Genomic DNA, 23,109 nt, shown 5'->3' on the forward strand with positions numbered 1-23,109 from the left:
GACTCAAGAGTCATACTCAAACCTAGGCACGGTTATGTGCCGAAATCCCTCAACACACCGTTTCAGGATCAGGTTATTTCCCTGTCTGCCCTGTCGGTGTCAGAAGAGGATGGAGACTCAAGTCTTCTTTGCCCCGTTAGGGTTTTAAGAACTTATGTGTCTCGCTCTGCTGTCTTCAGACAGACTGAGCAGCTGTTTGTCTCGTTCAGTGGACGTTCCAAGGGAATGGCTGTTTCGAAACAGAGCCTATCCAGACGGATAGTTGACGCTATAGCGTTAGCTTACACTTCCAGGGGCCTTCAGTGCCCACTGGGTGTCAGAGCACACTCCACAAGAGGCGTCGCCTCATCGTGGGCGTGGTCTAGTGGGATTTCCTTACAGGATATATGTATGGCGGCAGGATGGGCCTCGCCGTCTACATTTATCAGGTTCTATAACCTAGAGGTTCCCGCTCTGCAGGCAAAGCTGTTGTCAGTATAGTTGAATCAGTGTCCTGATTGGAACTCTGAGATCGCAAGCACGATGCGCTGCCGACTGTTATATGGGCAGTATTGCGTAAGACCCACATTCCCACATTGGTCAGGCCTTGCCTTGAATATGTGATGTCATATTGCCGCGTCTACGGACGCTGCTAGATATGGGACGGAGGGTTTCCCCCTCCTGTTCTAGGACTCTCTGTGAGTCCCTCTGGTGATTGTGCACTGTAAATCCTGGGCGATAGGCTTATGCAGTTGCCGCAGAGCAGCCAATGAGCGAGCGAGCCATCTCGCCTATGGCTGTGTGCTGCTGCAAATGCGCTTTACAATAATTCAAAAGTAAGGATAATTTTTTGCTTCAGTGTATCGTGAAAAGAGACTTTTCCCGTAGCGTCTTAGATAAGACGCAGTGCTCGTTCCCTCTTCTAGAGAGAACCGAGGTTACATTAGTAACCGAGTACGTTTTTTGCCCATCTACTGAAAGTCAGTAAAAGTGTATTTTTCTGATATAAACAGATTTTTCAATCATTTTTTGAGTTCCACACAAGAAAGAAAGTTATACACATATGAAGATGAATAAGTGATGACAGAATGATTATTTGCACTATCCATTTCAGGGTCAGAGTAAAAATAGACCGATTTGCTGCTGGGTACATAATGATGATGTAATCATGGGAGTTTTGTGTGAGTGCATAATTTGAAGTGTGTGTCACCCCAGTCCACTATCCCAATAAGTAACTAACCTGTCAGGGAAACTGTTGCTCTGGGAAACACATATGTATTTTATTCATGCGCAAAAATCTTTTTATTGATTTACTATTGACTTCCCTCCCACCTCCAATAAGATTTGAGTTATAGAGAAGTCCTTTGGACCTGAGAGTTTTATCACTTGCCATTGAAGACAACACACCTTACAAATGTGGAATTATCTGAGTATATTTCTGTGAGCAGGTCTGATGACGTGATGTGTGAAGTTCAAAATTGTGACGATGTGATGTTACACAATCAACCATTCCAACTACATACACTGTTCAAATGAAATACACTTTTATAGACCATAATAACTTATTATTATATGGTCATATAATGTCATCAGAATACTTCATTTAGATTCACAAAGCAAGGTTGAAAGTGGACAAAAGACCAGATTTTTTACTACAGAACAACAAACAAACAGTAGGTTCTCTATGCAGTAAAATGCTGTCAAACATATTTGATATTTCATGTCAAACAAAAGTTTTGCCAAAGCCATAAGCAATGAATTGCCTCAAGTTGTTTAATACATTTATATAAAAACAGCAATGTGAAAAACTTTTGTTATAAACACAGTATCTTGTATTTATTACACATTTATAAACTAAATGTCATCATAAATAAAATAATGCTCATCATCATATTGAGAAACAATTGTTCTAAAAGAATTATAACTTTTTTCATCTCACTATGTTTGGTTGGATGGTGGTTATTCTTCAATCCCCAACCCAGCCCGTAATGGACTGCAGTCTTTTCAGTAAAGTGCTAAAATATTCAGGGCAAGCCCTGTGAGACCAATGGGATATGTTGCCTTGGCAACTAATGTAAATAAATGTAGGCTGAAGCATTAAAGCTACTAAATAGAAATAAATAAAAACTAAAACTGAACTCAAGCTAAAACAGAAATAAAATATAAAAATGAATTAAAAAAATAAAAAATAAAATAAAATGACAAGCACATAAGCACAAACACTGCTAAAAAATTAAATACAATTGAAATGAAAAAATAAGATAAAAGTTAATTCAATATGTATTTAAAAAATATAATAGATACATTATAACAAACCTAAACCCTAAACTTAAAAAAGCTGCCTTGATTGGCTGAAATAAATCTGAAATGTAAAGCTATATAAATATATCAAAAACCCTTTACAAATTACAAAAGACCTTAACAAAATTATTAAACTAAAACTAAGATCTGAATCTGAAAATTATAAAACTATGTATTCATAAAATTATATTATATAAAATCATATTATAAAACTATAATTTCATAGAAACTGTAATTTTATAATTTAACTATAAAAACTATAAATCTATCATTTGAAATAATATTAAATTCTATAACAAAATATAAAAATGCTAAAATAACTCTTTCATACATAAACACCAGAAACACTGCATTTAAAGCATAATGTAACCATTAAATTTGAAACATTGTTCTGAGAGGAATGAGGAATGAAAGAGGAAACTCCTACAAAAGTAATACAGATATTCCATGGAGTGAGCCTGGGAACTGAGCCAACCATACACTGAATGAACAGCCGGGATCGAGGCGAGGATATTCAGGGTGTGGGTGTCACAGGGGTGAGCTCTTATTCTGCCTGGACAGTGGATATATTTAAAACATCATCAAGGCCTATTTTATTTTAGTTAGTGTGTGTGTGTGTGTGTGATGAACTTTCCTTCATGCACTGGATGACTTAAAGCCCCTTGAAGGCCTCAGTATGGTGGCTCAGTATTGCACATTACAATGAAAATTTAAAAAGCAAATATAAGATAACAACACAGTGGAATCAAGCCACAACACAACTGAAAATGATCCCATCCTTTCTTGGCCACCAAAGCTAACAACACATTCCATCAGTCACTCCTTTTCAGGTCTTAAACTAGGAAAGAGACTCCTTACCAGCAATACTTGTACTCTTCTTGGTGGTTTTGGCTCTTAAGACTCCAGTGATCTCCTTTGTTAACTCAAGTGATGTCCTTCGTAATCTCCAGCGATTTCCTTTGTTAATTCCAGCAATCGCATTCCACTTTCTATGTTTTATAATACTCGCTGCCTACTCACCATCATCTTCCTGTCTTCATATCACCTGCTCCCCTGTATGTGTGTTGATATACCATCACGCCGGTAAAAAACAAAAGCATGCCAGTCATCCCATTCATCATCGCTGACCTGTCTAACTTGCAATACTTACCTTCTATTTTCCATATTTGTCAATAAATACCTGCATATAGTGGGTTTGTTAAAATCTATTTCAGAGTTTGGTTTGTTCCTGACAGAAGGCCAGACCAAACCATGAACCCTGCAGCCTCTGATCCAGTCAAAAACCTCACCACACCAGGATCCACTTCAGGCACTGGCAGACACACTCTTGCAGTTTAAATCTATAGTAAAGACCCATCTCTTTAACCTGGTTTACACATAACATACTAATATGCTTTTAATATCCATATTCGTTAAAGGATTTTTAGGCTGCATTAATTAGGTAAACCGGAACCGGGAACACTTCACATAACACCCTATGTACTTGCTACATCATTAGAAGAATGGCATCTACGCTAATATTTGTCTGTTTCTCTCTTATTCCGAGGTCACCGTAGCCACCAGATCCAGTCTGTATCCAGATCAGAGGGTCACTGCAGTCACCCGGATCCAGTACGTATCCAGACCAGATGGTGGATCAGCACCTAGAAAGGACCTCTACTGCCCTGAAAGACAGCGGAGACCAGGACAACTAGAGCCCCAGATACAGATCCCCTGTAAAGACCTTGTCTCAGAGGACCACCAGGACAAGACCACAGGAAACAGATGATTCTTCTGGACAATCTGACTTTGCTGCAGCCTGGAATTGAACTACTGGTTTCGTCTGGTCAGAGGAGAACTGGCCCCCCAACTGAGCCTGGTTTGTCCCAAGGTTTTTTTTCTCCATTCTGTCACCGATGGAGTTTCGGTTCCTTGCCGCTGTCACCTCTGGCTTGCTTAGTTGGGGTCACTTCATCTACAGCGATATCGTTGACTTGATTGCAAATAAATGCACAGACACTATATAACTGAACAGAGATGACATCACTGAATTCAATTATGAACTGCCTTTAACTATCATTTTGCATTATTGACACACTGTTTTCCTAATGAATGTTGTTCAGTTGCTTTGACGTAATGTATTTTGTTTAAAGCGCTATATAAATAAAGGTGACTTGACTTGACTGGACACCTCCATCACAGCCCATCTCTCCTTCTCCACCAGTTTACGTCGCTAGTCCCATGGTCAATCCAGCACCCTACTCTGACTTGCTGGAGGACTGCAATGGATTTATACTTTAGTGTTCGCTCAAATGCAGCCAAATTGTTTTCCCACTGAAAAAGCGGAAATCTCATATATTCTGCCTCTGCTCTCAGGACGAATGCTGCACCGGGCGGAAACAATATGGCAGCAAGCTAAACCTATCATTCAATTTCTCAAAGCTTTGTGGCACAATTTCATCAGTTTGCACTTAAAAAGCAAAGAGATAAAGCAAAGAGTATACATAATTGCCGTGCTGTCCAAGGACAGGTCTCTGAGCTCAGGCTTTAGCCCGGATACAGAGTATCCCCCATCCTTATCTGGAATAGTAACATTTGAGAGTGAGGAGTTGGGGTGGTGGAGGAATGCTAAAAAACTGTATATATACCTGTGGTGGGGGAGGCGTGGTTCAGCGAGGTCTGCAACGGGAGAGAGAGTGAGGAGACGAGCGGTAGTAAGTGGATCAAGTGAAAGACGATTAACACCTGGGTCTCGTTACAGTGACTGGCGTGGGGAACCGGCATTTAAGCCAGCGGAGGACCGACAGAGAATGAGAGAGACGGGGACTCGTGGGAGTAAGGAGCTGGAGAGCTACAGACTGAGGCACACGAAGACTGCAGTAGTTCAACGTAGAAACGGACTGTGAAGTGCACGTGCATCTGGCGCGATTGTTTATTTGTTTTATTATCTCTCCTTCCTCTTTATAAGACTGAACCATACCACAATACCTCATATTGTTGATTTTCTGAAAATTTCCATTTGGTAGTAAATGGTTGATTGCATGAACGTGTTCATGAGGTGTTTGGATGCCCAGCTGGCAACTTGTGAACACCTTTATATTTTATGTCAGGGAAAAAGTTCATCGAACAAGCACTCCTCACCTCGCCAGGGTCTTGAACCAGCATTGCGGCTGCATCTCTCTGCCTATGACCACATCCTTGCATACTCCCAGAACCTGGCAGAACCTCACCACCACATATTGCTGGTTCTTGAAAAAAGGAGGAAATTCAAACTATACCTCAAGGTGGAAAACTGTACCTTCCACCAGACCTCCCCCCAGGTCCTGGGTTATTACATCAGTGCTGAAGGTACAGTATCAAGGTGAACAAGGCCAAGGTAGAAGCAGTTTGCGATTGGCCTACACCAATCACCATAAAGTACTAAAATGCTTTATTGTTTTTCTGCTAGCTTCAACCAATGCTTAGTCATGATTTACAGTTCCATTATGACTCCACTGACCTCCTTCCAGAAAGGCAAGCCCAAGTCTCTGCCCTGGATCCAAGATGTCACCCAAGCCTTGGAGAACTTGAAATCATCCTTCACTACCGCTCATCTCATAGTTCACCATAGACCAGATAAGCCATCTGTGGTGGAACTGGACACCTCTACGACCGGTATAGAGACTATATTATCGCAGCAGCCCAGGGTGTGTCATGTCCAAAGTCCACCACCATTTAACATCTGGCAAACTACTCCCGCTGCCAATTCCATCCCAACCATGATCCACTCATCAAAGGCCTTCCTCCTGCAATGGAAACTGCTGAACTCATGTTCAATCACATATTTCATAACTTTGGATTTTCCAGAGGACATAGAGTCTGATCGAGAACCATAGAGAGCAATTTCATTGGCTGATGAACCTGATGTACTGAAAATACATTCTATTCATTTGTGGATGATTTACTGGAGATGCTGGAGTCTCACTCGTTACAACCAAGATATGAGGAATACCATCTCTGAATGCACAACACATCGAATCCTGAAGCAGATGGGCTACAGCAGCAGAAGCCCACACCGGATGACACTGCTATCAGCTAAGAACATGAAACGGAGGCTACAATTCGCACAGGCTCACCAAAATTGGACCATAGAAGATTAGAAAAACATTGCCTGGTCTGATTAGTCTTGATTTCTGATGCAACATTCAGATGGTAGAGTCAGAATTTGGCTTAAAGAACATGAAAGCATGGCTCCATCCCTCCTTGTCTCAACGGTTCAGGCTAGTGGTAGTGGTGTAATTTTCTTGGGACACTTTGGGCCCCTTAGTACCAACTGAGCATCATTTAAATGCCACAGCCTACCTGAGGATTGTTGCTGACCATGTCCATCCCTTTATGACTACAGTGTAGCCATCTTTTGATGGCTACTTCCAGCAGGATAATGCACCATGTCACAAAACTTAAATCATCTCAGACTGGAACTTCTTTAAGTCTGTGTAAATATCATTTAGTAATTGCACTGTCTTCTGGTCCATATCCATTTCCAGTAAGTCATATTTTGCATAAAGCATATTTTGCAGTACTAAACACATATTTATACCAATTTCATCAAGCTTAAAAAATTATTTAAAAAGAACACAAATAATTGCCTTCTCGGCTGCCATAGTTGCAACTCTTGTTTCATCATAACAGGGTGTTCAATGTACCTCTGTTTCCATTTAAAAAACATTTTGCACCATTTTGTCGGGGCTGAAGACAGCAGCCCTGGGGTTCCCAATTCTGAGGCCTGTTCTTCATATGTTGCTAACTCCGTTAGCTGTATTTTATAATTGATGATTTGGCATGATCTGGGATTGGCTGCTCATCCCGGAGTTGCTGTCATAGCAATAACGTACTCGGTTCTCTCTAGAAGAGGGAACGAGTACTGCGTCTTAGCTAAGACGCTACGGGAAAAGTCTCTTTTTACGAAATACTGAAGCAAAAAATTATCCTTAATTTTGAATTGTTGTAAAGCGCATTTGCAGCAGCACACAGCCATAGGCGAGACGGCTCGCTCGCTCATTGGCTGCTCTGCGGCAACTGCACAAGCCTATCGAGTGCAGACTGATGCAACATGAGCCGACATTCCGCCGAAACGGGTGTGGCCTAGTCCTATAAAGGGAGCTCGAAAAGGCTGACTCACCTGATTTATTTCATCGCCGAAGCGAACCAGAGTGAATCGTACGCACGGCAGAGAACGCAGTACTCATTCCCTCTTCTAGAGAGAACCGAGGTTACGTTAGTAACCGAGTACGTTCTCTTACGAAAGTTCTCTTGTACTGCGTCTTAGCTAAGACGCTACGGGAACCCCATGTAAAGCGCCGTGCGCGCAGGGATCACACACCAATAAACCTGGAAGCAACGCCCAGGATTTACAGTGCAACGTCACCAGAGGGACTCACAGAGAGTCCAGAACAGGAGGGGGGGACCCTCCTTCCCATATCTAGCAGCGTCCGTAGACGCGGCAATATGACATCACACAGTCAAGGCAAGGCCTGACCAATGTGGTAACATTGGGTCTTACGCAATACTGCCCATATAACAGTCGGTAGCGCATAGCGCTTGCGATCTCAGAATTCCAATCAGGGCCCTGATTCGACTATACCGACAGCAGCCCTGCTTGCAGGGCAGGAACCTCCAGGTTATAGAACCTGATAAATGTAGACGGCGAGGCCCATCCTGCCGCCATACATATATCCTGTAAGGAGATCCCACTAGACCACGCCCACGACGAGGCGACGCCTCTTGTAGAGTGTGCTCTGACGCCCAGTGGGCACTGAAGGCCCCTGGAAGCGTAAGCTAACGCTATGGCGTCAACTATCCATCTGGATAGGCTCTGTCTTGAAACAGCCATTCCCTTGGAACGTCCACTGAACGAGACAAACAGCTGCTCAGTCTGTCTAAAGACAGCGGAGCGAGACACAAAAGCTCTTAAAGCCCTAACGGGGCAAAGAAGAATCGAGTCTCCATCCTCTCCTGACACCGACAGGGCAGACAGGGAAATAACCTGAGCCCGAAATGGCGCGTTGAGGGATTTCGGCACATAACCGTGCCTAGGTTTGAGTATGACCCTTGAGTCATTAGGCCCAAACTCCAAGCACGTCGGGCTCACCGAGAGCGCGTGCAGGTCACCCACACGCTTCACTGAAGCGAGAGCCAACAAGAACACTGTCTTAAACAGATGCTTGAGGCTAATCGTTCGGATAGGCTCGAAAGGGGAACCTTTCATGGCCTCCAAAACCATCGAGAGGTCCCATACAGGGACTGACGGAGGTCTGGGAGGATTCAGCCTCCTAGCTTCTCTAAGGAAGCGGATGACCAAATCGTTCCTTCCTATTGACTGACCGAGCGTTGTCTCAGAAAACGCTGCGATAGCCGCCATGTAAACTTTGAGCGTGGAGGGGGCTCTGCCCTTATCCAACAGCTCCTGTAGGAAGGAGAGAACCTCTGTCACCTCACAACTAAGGGGTGAACATCCCTGAGCTGTGCACCAGCTGGAGAACACCGACCACTTCGAGGCATACAGCCGACGTGTCGACGGAGCTCTAGCCTGAGTGATGGTATTTAGCACTCCCACTGAGAGATCAGCGGGTAACCGTTGAGCGCCCACACATGGAGGGACCACAACTCCGGTTGAGGGTGCCAAATCGAGCCCCTGGCCTGCGAGAAGAGATCCCTCCTCAGCGGCACTGGCCACGGGGCAGTGTCTGCTAACTGCATCAAATCTGGAAACCATGGATGGTTCTTCCCAAGTGGTGCTACAAGCAGTACTAAGCATCTCGTTTCCCTCACCCGTTCTACCACCTGCGGAAGTAGGGAGACGGGGGGGAAAGCATAGAGCGGGCAGCACGGCCACCTTTGTGACAGCGCACTTTCGTTCTTGGAAAAGAACGCAGGGCAGTGAGCGTTTTCGTGGGACGCAAAGAGGTCCACTGCCGCCCTGCCAAATCTCTCCCACAGCAGTTGGACTGTCTGCGGGTGTAGAGACCATTCGCCCGTGGGAATGTTGCTTCTGGACAGCTTGTCTGGACCCAGATTCTGTAGCCCAGGCACATGAACTGCTCTCAGCGAGCGCAAGTTGCGCTGAGCCCAAACCAGGAGGCATTCTGCCAACCTGTACAGGTTTCGGGACCTGAGACCGCCCTGGCGATTTATGTAGGACACCACAGACATGTTGTCTGAACGGACTAAGACGTGGTGGCCTTTGATTTGGGGACAAAAGCGCGTCAGCGCGTTCTCCACTGCCAGCATTTCCAGACAGTTGTTATGTTGGAGCTTTTCCTGTTCTGACCACAGGCCAAAGGACGGTCTGCCCTCGAGCAGCGCTCCCCATCCCGAAGTGGAGGCGTCTGTCGACACCATCTTCACTTTCGAGGAAGTCCCCAGGCTTACACCTGATTGGTACCAGTCGTTCGCTGTCCAGGGTTTCAGGGCTGTAACACAGCTCTGATTGACCCAGAGACGCAACCGACTGGATATCCACGCTCCACGCGGTACTCGCGCTTTCAGTCAGAACTGCAGGGGGCGCATGCGGAGCAGGCCCAACTGAAGAACTGGAGATGCTGAGGCCATGAGATCTAGCATCTTCTGAAATTCTCTGAGCGAGAAGGTCGCGCCGCAGCGGAGAGAGCTCGCTGCGCGCTGAATGCCCAACGCGCACTGTGGCGACAGCCGCGCCGTCATGGAACGTCCATGGAGTCCAGAGCTATACCCAAAAACAGTATCGTTTGACTGGGGTTCAGCGAACTCATCGTCCAGTTGACACTGAGACCGAGTTTCTCGAGGTGATCGAGTAAAATGGCCCCGTGTTCCACAAGCTCTGATCGTGATTGAGCCAGAATCAGTCAGTCGTCCAAATAGATCAGCACTCGCATGCCTCTGAGTCTGAGAGGAGCGAGCGCTGCGTCCATGCACCTCGTAAATGTACGAGGAGCCGTGGACAAGCCAAACGGCAGGACTGTATACTGGTATGTCTGGCCCTCGAAGGCGAATCTCAAGTATCGCCTGTGACGTGACGCTATCTATATTTGAAAATACGCGTCCTTCGGATCCATCGACATGAACCAGTCTCCTCTGCGAATGTGCGCGAGGAGTTTCCTGGTCGTAAGCATTCTGAAACTGTGTTTCACCAATGCCTTGTTCAGCTGTCTTAGATCCAGTATGGGCCTGAGACCCCCGTCTTTCTTGCGCACTAGAAAGTATCTGCTGTACAGCCCCCCTTCGCTTTGAGCTTGAGATACAGGCTCCACAGCCCCTTTGCTCAACAGTTTTGATATTTCGGCCCGAAGTAGGTGTGCTACTTCTGTTTTGACCGTAGTTTCGACACGCGCTACAAAGCGCGGAGGGCGTCGAAAAAACTGTAGCGAGTAGCCTCTCTTTATAATGTCTAGCACCCAATCCGAAACCCCTGGAAGCGCTGACCATGCATCTGCATGAATGGCTAAGGGTTGGATGCGAAGCGCGCTCTGTTGACTGGGCAACGGCGGCGCTTCGATGTGCTGCAACATGGGCGTTATGCCTGTGGCGTTTGAGGCGGGGAGCGCGCTGATCACAGCACAGCACACACTCTTCCTCGATCCCGCCACGGTGCTTAACCGAGTGAGGGAGGGCTGAGCGGGTCCCGTAGGACTTGTGATGTCTGCGAGTAACTGTGGGCTGTAAGCGTGTACATTTACTGCTTTCGACTCGCTGTCTGCCTGGGCAGAGCGTACGTGCACGGGTTTCGTTTTTACAGAAACCACGCGCCGTGTGTGACATAGTGTTTGTGGGCACTGAGGAGTGGGCACGTTTACTATGTAGTGCGCGCGATCGATCTGAGTCGATCTTATGGGCACGAGCCCTGTGTGCAGGGCTGTGCTTATATGTGGAGATGGGCACTGATGAGTGGGCATCGTCACTACATTTATAGCACCATCGGCCGTGGCCGGGACACCAGAAATTACACTCTTTTCGGGAAATATCTGGGTAGCCGCGATAACGGCTTTTTTGTGTGCAGGCAAGTGGGCAACTGTGCAGGCTTGCGCGTTGCAGAAAACGCTGAGACAGTCACAATTCCTGGAACTGAAACAGCGGGGGCACTGAGCAGTGGGCATCGTCACTACATTTATAGCACCATCGGCCGTGGCCGGGACACCAGAAATTACACCTTTTTCGGGAAATATCTGGGTAGCCGTGATAACGGTTTTTGTGTGCAGGCAAGCGGGCAACTGTACAGGCTTGCGCATTGCAAAAGACGCTGAGACAGTCACAATCCCTGGAACTGAAACAGCGGCGCGCTTGGGTGAGAGTTCGGCCGCGGCGGGACTCGTACACCGGCACTTTCCTAGGAATGCTAGGATGGCTTCAGGGCTTCCGGCCTCACCGTAATCCTCTGCCGTGGTCCCCGTAGCGCGGGGCGACGGCCGGTAGAGCGAGAATGGGGTCTCGAGCTGCGTTGCTGACGCTGTTGCGATGAAGCAGCAGGAGGCTGGGGGTGTGGCTGAGAGCTTTGCGGGGCCGGTCTAGCACGACTCGCTGCAGAACCGGAGCGCTTGCCATGTCTGAGCGGAAGCCATAACTCGTCTCATGGCCTGTGCAGCGGATTTAGTAGCGAAGCACTCCTCAAATCCGCGAGACAGATAGCCTCAGGTCCCATCTCGTCCAGCTTACAGAGGAGATCATCCTGGAATATCTGCAGCCATCGTGTGTAGTGCAGATGCAGCCTGCCCAGCAGCAGAAAAGATCCGCGCGAGCAGAGATGACGTCATGCGGCGGGCTTTAGATGGCAACACCGCTTTCGTCCGCCGTCCAGCAGAGGGCGGGCAAAGGTGCGTCACTATCGAGAGTTCCAACGGCGGAAGTGACTGTTAGTTCCTGTTTTTAGCATCATCCAGTGTGGAGAATGCTAGTGAGACAGATGAACGAGTTTGCGCTGAATATGGAGCGTTCCAAGCCTTTGCCACCTCTTCGTGAAGCTCAGGAAGAAATGAGGCGGGCTTTGAGTTCGGAGAAGTACGCTCATCCGACGCGGCCCTGAGATCGACTTCCTCGGAAGACGCGGCGGCAGACAGCGGGCGCTGACCATCGGGAAGCGATGCAGGGGAGCTGAAGACGGTTCCGGAATCCGCTGGAAGCGGCGCTTTTTACGGCGCCTCAGCACAGCGGAGAATGCAGGCTCAGAGAAAAAAGCTAAGCGAGTCCTCAGAGTCACCATTGGCAACAGCTCGCAGTGAGGGCATCTGCCGTCAGCGAGCGCGAGCGCTGCATGATCTTCACCCAGGCAGGAGACACAGATGACGTAACGGTCTCCCTCGCTGAGTGGGGCTCTGCACGAGCCGCAAGAAGGCATCTTAAAAAAGACGCAAGCTCTTTTACGAGTGTGTGTCGCAGGGCGAACACACACACACGCATAAAGAACAGTTGGATATAATAGAAAGGATATGGGCGCCGGAACGCGCAGCAGGAACGGCAGTGGAAGGCGGCAGTGGAAGGCGGCATTGGCCAGCGGCTTCAGGAATAGCTCGTACCCTCTGAGATGCTATCTGACGGCGCTTGCTTCTTCTCGTGATCCAATGATGCGTGAGCTCCGCTGAAGAGATGAAAAATCAGGTGAGTCAGCCTTTTCGAGCTCCCTTTATAGGGCTAGGCCACACCCGTTTCGGCGGGAAGTGGCATGGAGGGCGCGAAGCATCAGCCTGCGCTCAATAGGCTTGTGCAGTTGCCGCAGAGCAGCCAATGAGCGAGCGAGCCATCTCGCCTATGGCTGTGTGCTGCTGCAAATGCACTTTACAACAATTCAAAATTAAGGATAATTTTTTGCTTCAGTATTTCGTGAAAAGAGACTTTTCCCGTAGCGTCTTGGCTAATACGCAGTACGAGAGAACTCTCGTAAGAGAACTTGGGAGCAGATTTATATAATGTAAACAGGAATAGATTGCATATTTTTAAGCAGAATTGATACTTAAAATCTGTCTGCTACCACCGCTACTTTATTAGAAGTGTATCCTATTGATCCAGGGACAATAATTTAAAATAATAATAATTTGAAAATGTATTTAAAGATAATATAATAATGTTGTGTAGTCCTTAATAGTATAGATGCAGCCAGTTTTACTCACTGAAAGATTTATTGATCATAAAATAATTACTTCATAAATGTATTAGAGTCTTACACACATGCTATACAGACGATGTAGAGTCGTGCATTAATTTGAGTGATGACAGCTATAATGGGAGTGGCTTGATGGAGCGCAGGAGATGCAGATAACATGATCTTAAGAAACTTTAATTAATGCGGTCACGTAACAAATCTGTTCAAATAAATGTGTTCCTGTGGCTCAATTGGTAGAGCATTTGCTTTATCAAGTGCAAGGTTGGGGGTTAGATTCCCCGGGAACACATGATAGGTAAAAATTGATAGCCTTAATGCACTGTAAGTCGCTTTGGATAAAAGTGTCTGCTAAATGCATAAATTTAATTTAATTTAAAATGTTAATTTAATTTAAATAAAAATTAAATGAATAGCTAATTACTATATTGAAATAAAAAGTTTAAAGCCTATACAGATATTAGAAATCATGAATATAAATATAAAATAAAATAAAAGCAGTGAATATTTTATTTATCTATTAGAACATTTATGTAGTTTTGTTCGCTTGGCTGTTTCCTTATAAAAGTCCAAAAAAGTTTTTCGCCAGGTGTCTTTTTAAATGATATGATGTCATTACGTTGCTGTCTTTCCCGTCCAGCCAGTCGCTCCATTACTGATCATGGTTTCGAGTATCCGATACATAACCCCTTTTAAATCAACCCATGAACTTTTATTTTAGATAACTCAGTCCAGTCATACTAATCATCAACAACAGGTGCGTTCGAAGAACCGAATTAGCCAGATGCGGATTAGTGAGTTGATATCATCTAGGATGTGACTTTTCATCTCATATGTAATAAGCGACTTCTGGAGAACGGGCTCCAGGCCCTCGAGGTCCACTGTCCTGCAGAAATTTGCTCCAGCCCTAATCAAAAACACCTGAACAAGATCATCAAGGTCTTCAAGATCACTAGAAAGTTAAAGGCAGGTGAGCTTGATCAAGGTTGAAGCAAAACTCTGCAGGAGAGTGGATCTCGAGGGCCAGAGTTGAGAACCCCTGAAGTACTACCTGTCCACTATTATCTTTGCTTGAACATCTTATATTGTTTTGTTTTGTTTGCTTCTTATGGACGGATTTCATGTTGGGTTACCTTCTTTGTTTTTGTTAAAGTTACAGCAGCTTATATTATTCCCTCGCCTCTCCCTTGCCTTCACCTCACCTGCCTATAACAATACCCTTATGAAAAACAAGTACTCTTCAGATTACTTTTAAAAATAGTACTTATGATGGAAATAATATGTTAAAAGAATTAACTTAATCAAAAGAATGTAATGTTTTCAGACTTCAAGTTGCATTTTAAACTGAAAATGTGTAGTTAATATAAATATTTAATTTATATTATAGTAACTGCATTAAATTCATATTAACTGCAATTAGCTGAACCGTTGAGTGTTTTTGATCCACTTGATTATGAATTAGAGGGATAGTTCACTAAAAATTTGATTTGATTCACTGCAATGTCAGAACTGTACTGAGCATAATCTCAACAGTCGGCGCGTGAGGTGTCAAGTCAAATCAATTCAAGTAACCTTTATTTATATAGCGCTTTACACAAAATACATTGCGTCAAAGCAACTGAACAACATTCATTAGGAAAACAGTGTGTGAATAATGCAAAATGATAGTTAAAGGCAGTTCATCATTGAATTCAGTGATGTAATCTCTGTTCATCGCTGTAGATGAAGTGACCCCAACTAAGCAAGCCAGAGGCGACAGCGGCAAGGAACCGAAACTCCATTGGTGACAGAATGGAGAAAAAAACCTTGGGAGAAACCAGGCTTAGTTGGGGGCCAATTCTCCTCTGACCAGACGAAACCAGTAGTTCAATTCCAGACTGCAGCAAAGTCAGATTGTGCAGAAGAATCATCTGTTTCCTGTGGTCTTGTCCTGGTGCTCCTCTGAGACAAGGTCTTTACAGGGGATCTGTATCTGGGGCTCTAGTTGTCCTGGTCTCCGCTGTCTTTCAGGGCAGTAGAGGTCCTTTCTAGGTGCTGATCCACCATCTGGTCTGGATACGTACTGGATCCGGGTGACTGCAGTGACCCTCTGATCTGGACACAGACTGGATCTGATGGCCACGTTGACCTCGGAATAAGAGAGAAACAGACTAATATTAGCATAGATGCCATTTCATCTAATGATGTAGCAAGTACATAGGGTGTTATGGGAAGTGTTCCCGGTTCTGGTTTACCTAATTAATGCAGCCTAAAAATCCTTTAACGGATTTGGATATTAAAAGCATATTAGTATGTTATGTATAAGCCAGGTTAAAGAGATGGGTCTTTAATCTAGATTTAAACTGCAAGAGTGTGTCTGCCTCCCGAACAATGTTAGGTAGGTTATTCCAGAGTTTGGGTGCCAAATAGGAAAAGGATCTGCCGCCCGCAGTTGATTTTGATATTCTAGGTATTATCAAATTGCCTGAGTTTTGAGAACGTAGCGGACATAGAGGATTATAATGTAAAAGGAGCTCAATCAAATACTGAGGTGCTAAACCTTTCAGGGCTTTATAAGTAATAAGCAATATTTTAAAATCTATACGATGTTTGATAGGGAGCCAGTGCAGTGTTGACAGGACCGGGCTAATATGGTCATACTTCCTGGTTCTAGTAAGAACTCTTGCTGCTGCATTTTGGACTAGCTGTAGTTTGTTTACTAAGCGTGCAGAACAACCACCCAATAAAGCATTAAAATAATCTAACCTTGAGGTCATAAATGCATGGATTAACATTTCTGCATTTGACTTTGAGAGCAAAGGCCGTAATTTAGATTTATTTTTGAGATGGAAAAATGCAGTTTTACAAATGCTAGAAACGTGGCTTTCTAAGGAAAGATTGCTATCGAATAGCAAGAGGCGTCTTCTTATTCTTGCTTTACGGCGGATCCCAGAGTGCATTTCCACCACCTATCTATCAAATGGACCATTGACACTCTTAATTGAGATTCTAGATAGACTTTTACATTTAATTATTTAGCAGATGCTTTTATCCAAAGTGACCAATGGTCCATTTGAGAGATTCTCTTGACACTTATGCATTGTATATTTAAATGTTTGTGTTTACACATTTGTAATCAAGGTAATATCAAATCATTTGTAATATTTGTTAAAATTATAATCAAGTACTTTACATATGTTAGTCAGCACATCAAAATAAGTGTACTTTTTTGAAGCACAGCAAACTATTATGGTTAAAAAAGCATCATCCACGCCATTTATCATCCAAATTTTTGTAAAATCAGCATATGTGTTCATGTTACACTGATGTGTGTGAAAGATTGCTGTTGGATCATAAAGTGTTGCATGGTTAGGTGAGGCTGCTGTGATTTACTGCTGAAAGTATGAGGGGTCTGATAGATGAACGCACCTCTGTATGGGCAGGACACATCACAGTTAAATATTTACAGAGAGGTGCCTATCACTGACACCACAGCAGCAGGAGGGAATACATCCACACTGACACTCACCTGCACAGGCACAGGAACAGACGCCTAACCCGAACAAAGGACTCTGAGACACCAGACCCATCGCTCACACTACTGTGGACTTTATTTGACTGAATTATGTGTTCTGGAAATTTCGCCAAATGCCTGGGGATAACCCTCATCCCGCTGGCCATCATCTGCATCCTCTGCAACATTCTGCTGTTTTTCCCGGGTGGTAAGGTGGCCGAGAGCAGCGACATCACGGACGAAGTATTTTACCTCGGAGGAATTCTGGGATCTGGTGTGCTGGTGAGATTTGGATGCGCAAATTCACATAACTTCTTGTAAGAGGAAAAGAGGAAAACTAAATACTATCAGTATCGAATAACTCTAATTTGAGCTAAAATTTAAGAAATTATTGAAGAAATTAAAGAAATAATTGAACACTCTGTTCCTGTTTCATGAATGAGTCCACTTTTTATAGATTTTTATAGATTATTTGTGATTTCTTTTAAGGCTTTTATTTATTGTAGAAACAACCTCATAGGCAAGCATTCCCCTTTAAGTAATCATCTGGTCTTCGTTTAGATGGTTTTCCCTGCACTGGTTTTCCTGGGATTGAAGAACAATGACTGCTGCGGCTGCTGTGGGAATGAGAGCTGTGGAAAACGTTTTGCGGTGAGAATTGCCGTCCATGTGACAAATGGCATTTTCACACCATTCCTCAACACAATGATCGCGTTATTCTCTCCATTTGAGAATTCCCACTCAGAAAAGGCCTTCTGAGTGAAATATTAGAAATAAGCATTTGTATTCTTACACTTACCCTACTTGTAAGTGATTTTTCCAACACATACTGTTTCCAAAGCACCGTTAGTACTGTAATAAATTACAGAAACTGGAAGAAACATTCTGATATAGAAGCTAATAGGGAGTCAGTGTACCTGTTGTTTTTACATTTGGTTTGTTTTTTAATCCAGATGTTCGGCTCCATTCTGTTCGCCGCGGCCGGAGCTGTGGGCGCCGCTTACTCTGTTATCGTGTCTTGTGTGGCCATTAATCACGGGCCCAAGTGCTTCACTACCCATCTCAACGGGACTTCCCTTAACATCACTTACCCATTTGCAGACGGGTGCGTGTTTATTATCAACTGAAATGAAATTAAGTAATGATCCAGTAGCTGTAATGTAATACTTACCGCCTGGTTTCTTTCTTTCAGGAACTACTTGTCCAACAGAACAATGTGGGATATATGCGATGGTCCGGGCGATATCATCACGTGGCATCTGACCCTGTTCTCAATCCTGCTGATCGCTGGTCTAGTTCAGATTGGTCTGTGTGCCTTCCAGGTGATCAACGGGCTCATCGGCACCATCTGTGGAGACTGCTGCGGCTGCTGCGGGGTACATGTGAACTCTGATGATGACAATAATAAAACATCGTCCACAGGCCTTATATCTGTATTTCATCACTAGTTTGTAGCACATATCTAATGCACTGAAATAACTTGACCTTGTATTTACCCGCAGAGCTCCTAAACCACTCAGAATGGACTTGGATCAATGGATCTTCAGGACTTATCATACATCCATGGCTGTAATTGTCAACAGTTTTTCACCTCATTATTTGTATTTATACTGTTCAGATGGATGTTGTTTTCTTCCGTGTGTCATCTGCCTAATGGCTGATGAAGGCATGAGCAATTTTTATATATTGTTATATATAGCCTATGGATTTATATGATATAGGATATTGATTTATAGTGTATTGATATGTATTGTAAAGACTATTGAATATTTATTAAAACTGTAGGAGAACGTTATTTTCGTACAAGTATTTAGTCTTTTTTTAATGATGGATAAATGCACCCTGCAAATATAAGGAATATTTGATAAAAGATAACAGGTTTTATCTCAGTAAAACTGGTTGAAATGTAGTAAAAGAATATTTGACACTTAATAAACTCTTGATTGAAAAAGCTGTCCTTGTAGCAACTTGGGCTTTTCCGTCTCACTCAGCAAGATTTTTGCGATTTTGACTGTTTTAGAAAACAGGAAGCAGCAGAACGGACGGTGAGATCTGGGAAGTGCCCTGAGAGACTCTGGAGAGTTCAGGGTTACTTCATAAACAACAGCTGGCCTGCTGAAGATGATTTGTGTCCTTTTTTTTAAACTAAATATGCAAAGAGCGTGCAATAACATGATGCACAAGCTGAAACTGCACTCCCACATTCTTGATAAAGAGTTCTTATGCAATGTTATAACTTATATCCGAGTTACTGCTTTCTGGGTAATTTAAATGTTTGTTGTTCTGCCAGTGTGATGTTGATATGTTATCAGAGGTTTTATGAGGGGAATGTTATTTTATGATGGCTTTATAGGAAACAGTTCTCATCTTCACACAAGAATGATTAACTTCATGCTCTATGATGCATGAGACTGATGCTTTATTACTGATAAGCTTTGCCCCGATACGTTTTGTAGCAAACTAAAAATATTACAGCTGCATGATACATTATTTGATTCTCAGTCGAATGGAAACGGAAACGTTTCACAGCGAATAGTCAAACCTGCAAATCTCACCTAATATCACAGTAACAACAACATTATATAATTACAAGCATCTTCACAAGACAATTTCCCATTAAGGGCATGTAGTACATATGCAAATATACAGTAATATAAACACGTGATTAACTTTAACTGTGTACACCAACCTCAGTAATAGAGAATAACTCTAGAACACATGCTGAGGTGATGCTGAGTCCCCTGGTGGACACCTGAAGAATTTGGGCAGACAGTATTAAATGTTTAAATGTTTGTTTTTCTTATTGGACAATCAGCCAAACTGCATATACCCATTTATAATCTACCCATTATATTTTACGTTGTCCACACACACTTTTTATTCGGTTAGAATGGCTTGGATTTTTTTTTTTATCAAACCAGCTGGTGACGACAAAGTCAATGAAACACAACCATGCTAATAAAACCAGTTTATTCTTTTAGTTTTTTATTTAACTGACAATTTTAGAGATTTATTGGAGGTTACAACCACATTTCTCACGTACAATACACCGCCATCATATTTCTGTGGTAGGCAGTTTGTTTTCTGAGCTTTCCAGCGTGTGACTAACATTCACATCAATAATCTAACAAAACCTGAAGCATGCTGAAGTGTGGAGAGCTATGTAAGTCTGGCATCAACGAACAATCACACTCACCAGATTTCATCTCACACCATAACACAATAAAAAATTTGCATTTTATGAAACTGAAGCCATATATTTAACTCCGTGGGAAACTGCATGATTTAGGTTCTGGATGAGCGGTTTATATCATAGAAAATCGTTAAATCATTAAAGGTCCCTCCTGCTGAGTGTCTGCAGAACCACCGGATCTTGTCCTTAATTGTCCAAAACTGAAGAAACCGACGGCTCCACTGTGTGGACATCTCTGAAGTCACTCGGGTTCGAGAACAGCTCATATCGGCTCTTTCTGACCCGCTCGGTCCTTATAAAGGACGTCATGAGCTCAGTTTGACATACAGTTACTAAAAATCACCCCCCTCCCAACTGTCTGCACAATCCACAAATCCAGCACACTTCAATTCATAACCCATCTATAAAGTAACCATAAACAATAAAGAAGTCACGGTGAGGTGGGTCTATACACCCCCGATGCTATGAATATCAAACAGATTAAACATGCAATACAAAAATTAGACCTGTGTAGAAAAAAAGAAAGAAAACATATATATGTTTATATATTGAACTGGATTTCAGCCGGGATGCTAAATAAAAAAACAAGTGTCTACCCCAGTTATCATCCAAATAAAGGCAAAATTATCTCTGGTAAGAGAAAATACTTAATGCAGATATTCCCTGAAGATATCGAGGGACTAGATCAGTGTTGCTGAATCCTTAGCATATTTGTAGTGCTTCGAAAACGTTTAAAATTCCTGAAAAAAGGAAACAAATCTAAAAACTATTTAAAAAGAAGTTCATAGCTCTTGATAAATACTAAACTGCAAACTAACTAATCAAGAGCACAGATTAGAAAATAGGAATACTGTAGCAGTATATAAAAACATATATGATATGAAACGCTTGTCTACATATGCCATCTGGAGCATCATGAGCTTCACACAATAGCTAAACTGGAATAAAAATAAAACACATCTGAAGTAGTTATTCGTTGGATATTAAGTCACAATGTAAAGCTTTGACAGGCACACTTCTGCTGCTGATTTGGCAAGATGTGAAAAAGCAGGGTGAATCTCATGAAAACATATGGACCATTACGATTTTCTGACAATTAAACACTTGAAAACTGATATCATCACTAAATCAACCAAACTAGTCATTTATACCAACAAAACTAGTTTTACATTACTGTAATGAAAAAAGAATTGATCCAGATTCTCAGTGGTGATTCTCATTAGTGTTTTTAGGGCAAACATGCTTAATTATTATTCAAAAAATCCTAATGGTCCTGAAAAGTGGCTTTATTTTCTAGAAGAATTTACATATTTCTTATTCTTGATCCAAAAATGTTTTATGATAGCTTATTTCTGCCAAGAAATATTTGATTTTAAAATGAAAAAATAAATAAAAAAGGCAATTGTCTTTTTTTCCCGCAACTGCAAGTTTATATTTTGAAATTGTTATAAATCCACAATTCTGAGAAAAAATTACTAGAAGTACACCCGCAATTCTAAAAAGTCAGTATTGACCCAGAGCCCAGACTTTTTTCTCTGAATTCTCAGTTACATCTCACAATTACATTTTTCTAAATTTTTAGACACCTGACTACATGCAGAATTGCGAGATCTGAAGGAAAAAAAAATCGCAATTACCTTTTAATAATTATTTTTCCATGGTGGGAATCAGCTTCTGTGTGTTGTTGACAGGTTTGGTGAGATTCACCCAGTAATGCTTGACTAACCCTAACTCGGGGTTAAATGTACTAACACACAGGCGCGCCTGTTAAACATGATCAAACACTATTCGGGTGTTTCTGCTGTCTAACTGGTCATTCTGAACACAAACACAGTCAGAATCAAATCTACCCAACATCAGTTACTGAACACACATGCTTGTCTTTGATTGACGCATGCTCTATAATTTGTTCACAGGCTAAACACTTTGGTATTGTTCTTCGACCCATTGTAATGTGAGGGAACAAATCTGACAACTAAAAAGTGAAACTAGAGGAAGAGGCTGATAGAATATATAATATAATATATATATTTATATAAAAGAGTCTTTAGTGTGGTGTGAGTGAGTCTAGAGCCAGGTCAAGAAGGGCTCGCTTTTGTTCAGAACAGACTCCACGTCGTTGAGTATGGGCATGAGGTCAGCTCCCTCCAGGGTGCCCAGGTCCACGTTGGTGCCGGGCATGGAGTCCAGGAAGTCTGGGAAACGGCTCTGCGGTGGGACGCTCATACTGACAGGCACCATGCTCTCACCTGCAGACAGGATAACAAAAGGTTTGGGGGGGGTTATTTCCCTGGCAGTTATAAAACATTATTGTTTCCTTCACTGCCTCTAAACATCTATAAACCTACCTAACAATCATACTCATTAATGAAATAGTGCAGGAGTCTTCAAACTTAGGCATGGGGAAAGTTAAACATGTTATATGTTTAATTGATTCAATTGATTAGTTTAGAAGTAATCCCTTGTATCTGCAAGAAGAGATGAAGTATGTAACTGATCAACATATTGGAACTGAAATCTCACAAAATGGATTGAATGGAGCTGTCAGTATGGAAGTTGGGCCCTGTCCTAAATGGCAACCTAAATCCTTGCAGTCTTCCTCTGAGTCCGCACTTTCGTGATGTAATGCCACTTTAACTGTGGGTTAGAAGTCTGCTGCAGAACTCGCCCCAGTACGGGCTCGGCAGAAGTGCGGATCGAGGACGCATTACGGCCGCAAAGGGGGCGCTCGTGAGCACCTTTCTGAATGATAAAATGGGACACCCTACGGTCTCGTTAACTTAACATACACGGACACGCGGCGGCCATTGTAAGTCTGTAAGACCTCAAGTGCACATTAAGTGTAACATTTGGGACAGGGCCTTGTTTAGCTCAGTGAGAGCAATATAAGTACGGAGTTTCATTTATGTATGTCCATATATGTGTTTTTACACCAACTTTATGTACAATGTATAGGAGGCACTGCAGAGCCCATATGCTACCTTACAACTCTGATGTTTGAGAACATTTAATGGATTTTTAAAGGGTTAGTTCCCCCAAAAATAAAAATTAGCCCTTAAA

The 23,109-nt window shown here is 43.2% G+C and overlaps 2 protein-coding genes across 3 annotated transcripts in view; one reads left to right on the top strand and one right to left on the bottom strand.

Moving 5' to 3' along the window:
• Nucleotides 1-16,593: 16,593 nt before the first annotated feature.
• Nucleotides 16,594-19,624, top strand: LOC132131241 (transmembrane 4 L6 family member 4-like). Its single transcript, XM_059543262.1, has 5 exons — nucleotides 16,594-17,138; nucleotides 17,418-17,507; nucleotides 17,810-17,961; nucleotides 18,049-18,232; nucleotides 18,359-19,624. The coding sequence occupies exons 1-5, from the start codon at nucleotides 16,968-16,970 to the stop codon at nucleotides 18,365-18,367; spliced, it is 606 nt and encodes a 201-aa protein (XP_059399245.1). The 5' UTR covers nucleotides 16,594-16,967; the 3' UTR covers nucleotides 18,368-19,624.
• Nucleotides 19,625-19,809: 185 nt separating this feature from the next.
• Nucleotides 19,810-23,109, bottom strand: part of LOC132131842 (WW domain-containing transcription regulator protein 1-like) — a 51,976-nt gene continuing 48,676 nt past the window's right edge. For both annotated transcript variants that reach the window (XM_059543977.1, XM_059543976.1), the window contains exon 6: nucleotides 19,810-22,298. In XM_059543977.1, coding sequence (XP_059399960.1) covers nucleotides 22,117-22,298 — 182 coding nt within the window. In that variant the 3' untranslated portion in view covers nucleotides 19,810-22,116. The remainder of the gene's footprint in view (nucleotides 22,299-23,109) is intronic.

The sequence above is a fragment of the Carassius carassius genome, chromosome 48 (genome assembly GCF_963082965.1).
Source record: "Carassius carassius chromosome 48, fCarCar2.1, whole genome shotgun sequence".
NCBI lineage: Eukaryota > Metazoa > Chordata > Actinopteri > Cypriniformes > Cyprinidae > Carassius > Carassius carassius.

Excerpts from the sequence above, each read along its gene's own strand:
- LOC132131241 (XM_059543262.1), top strand. The coding sequence starts at position 16,968 with ATGTGTTCTGGAAATTTCGCCAAATGCCTGGGGATAACCCTCATCCCG. Across the intron at positions 17,139-17,417 it reads TTCTGGGATCTGGTGTGCTG|ATGGTTTTCCCTGCACTGGT; the intron begins GTGAGATTTGGA and ends GTCTTCGTTTAG. Across the intron at positions 17,508-17,809 it reads GCTGTGGAAAACGTTTTGCG|ATGTTCGGCTCCATTCTGTT; the intron begins GTGAGAATTGCC and ends TTTTTAATCCAG.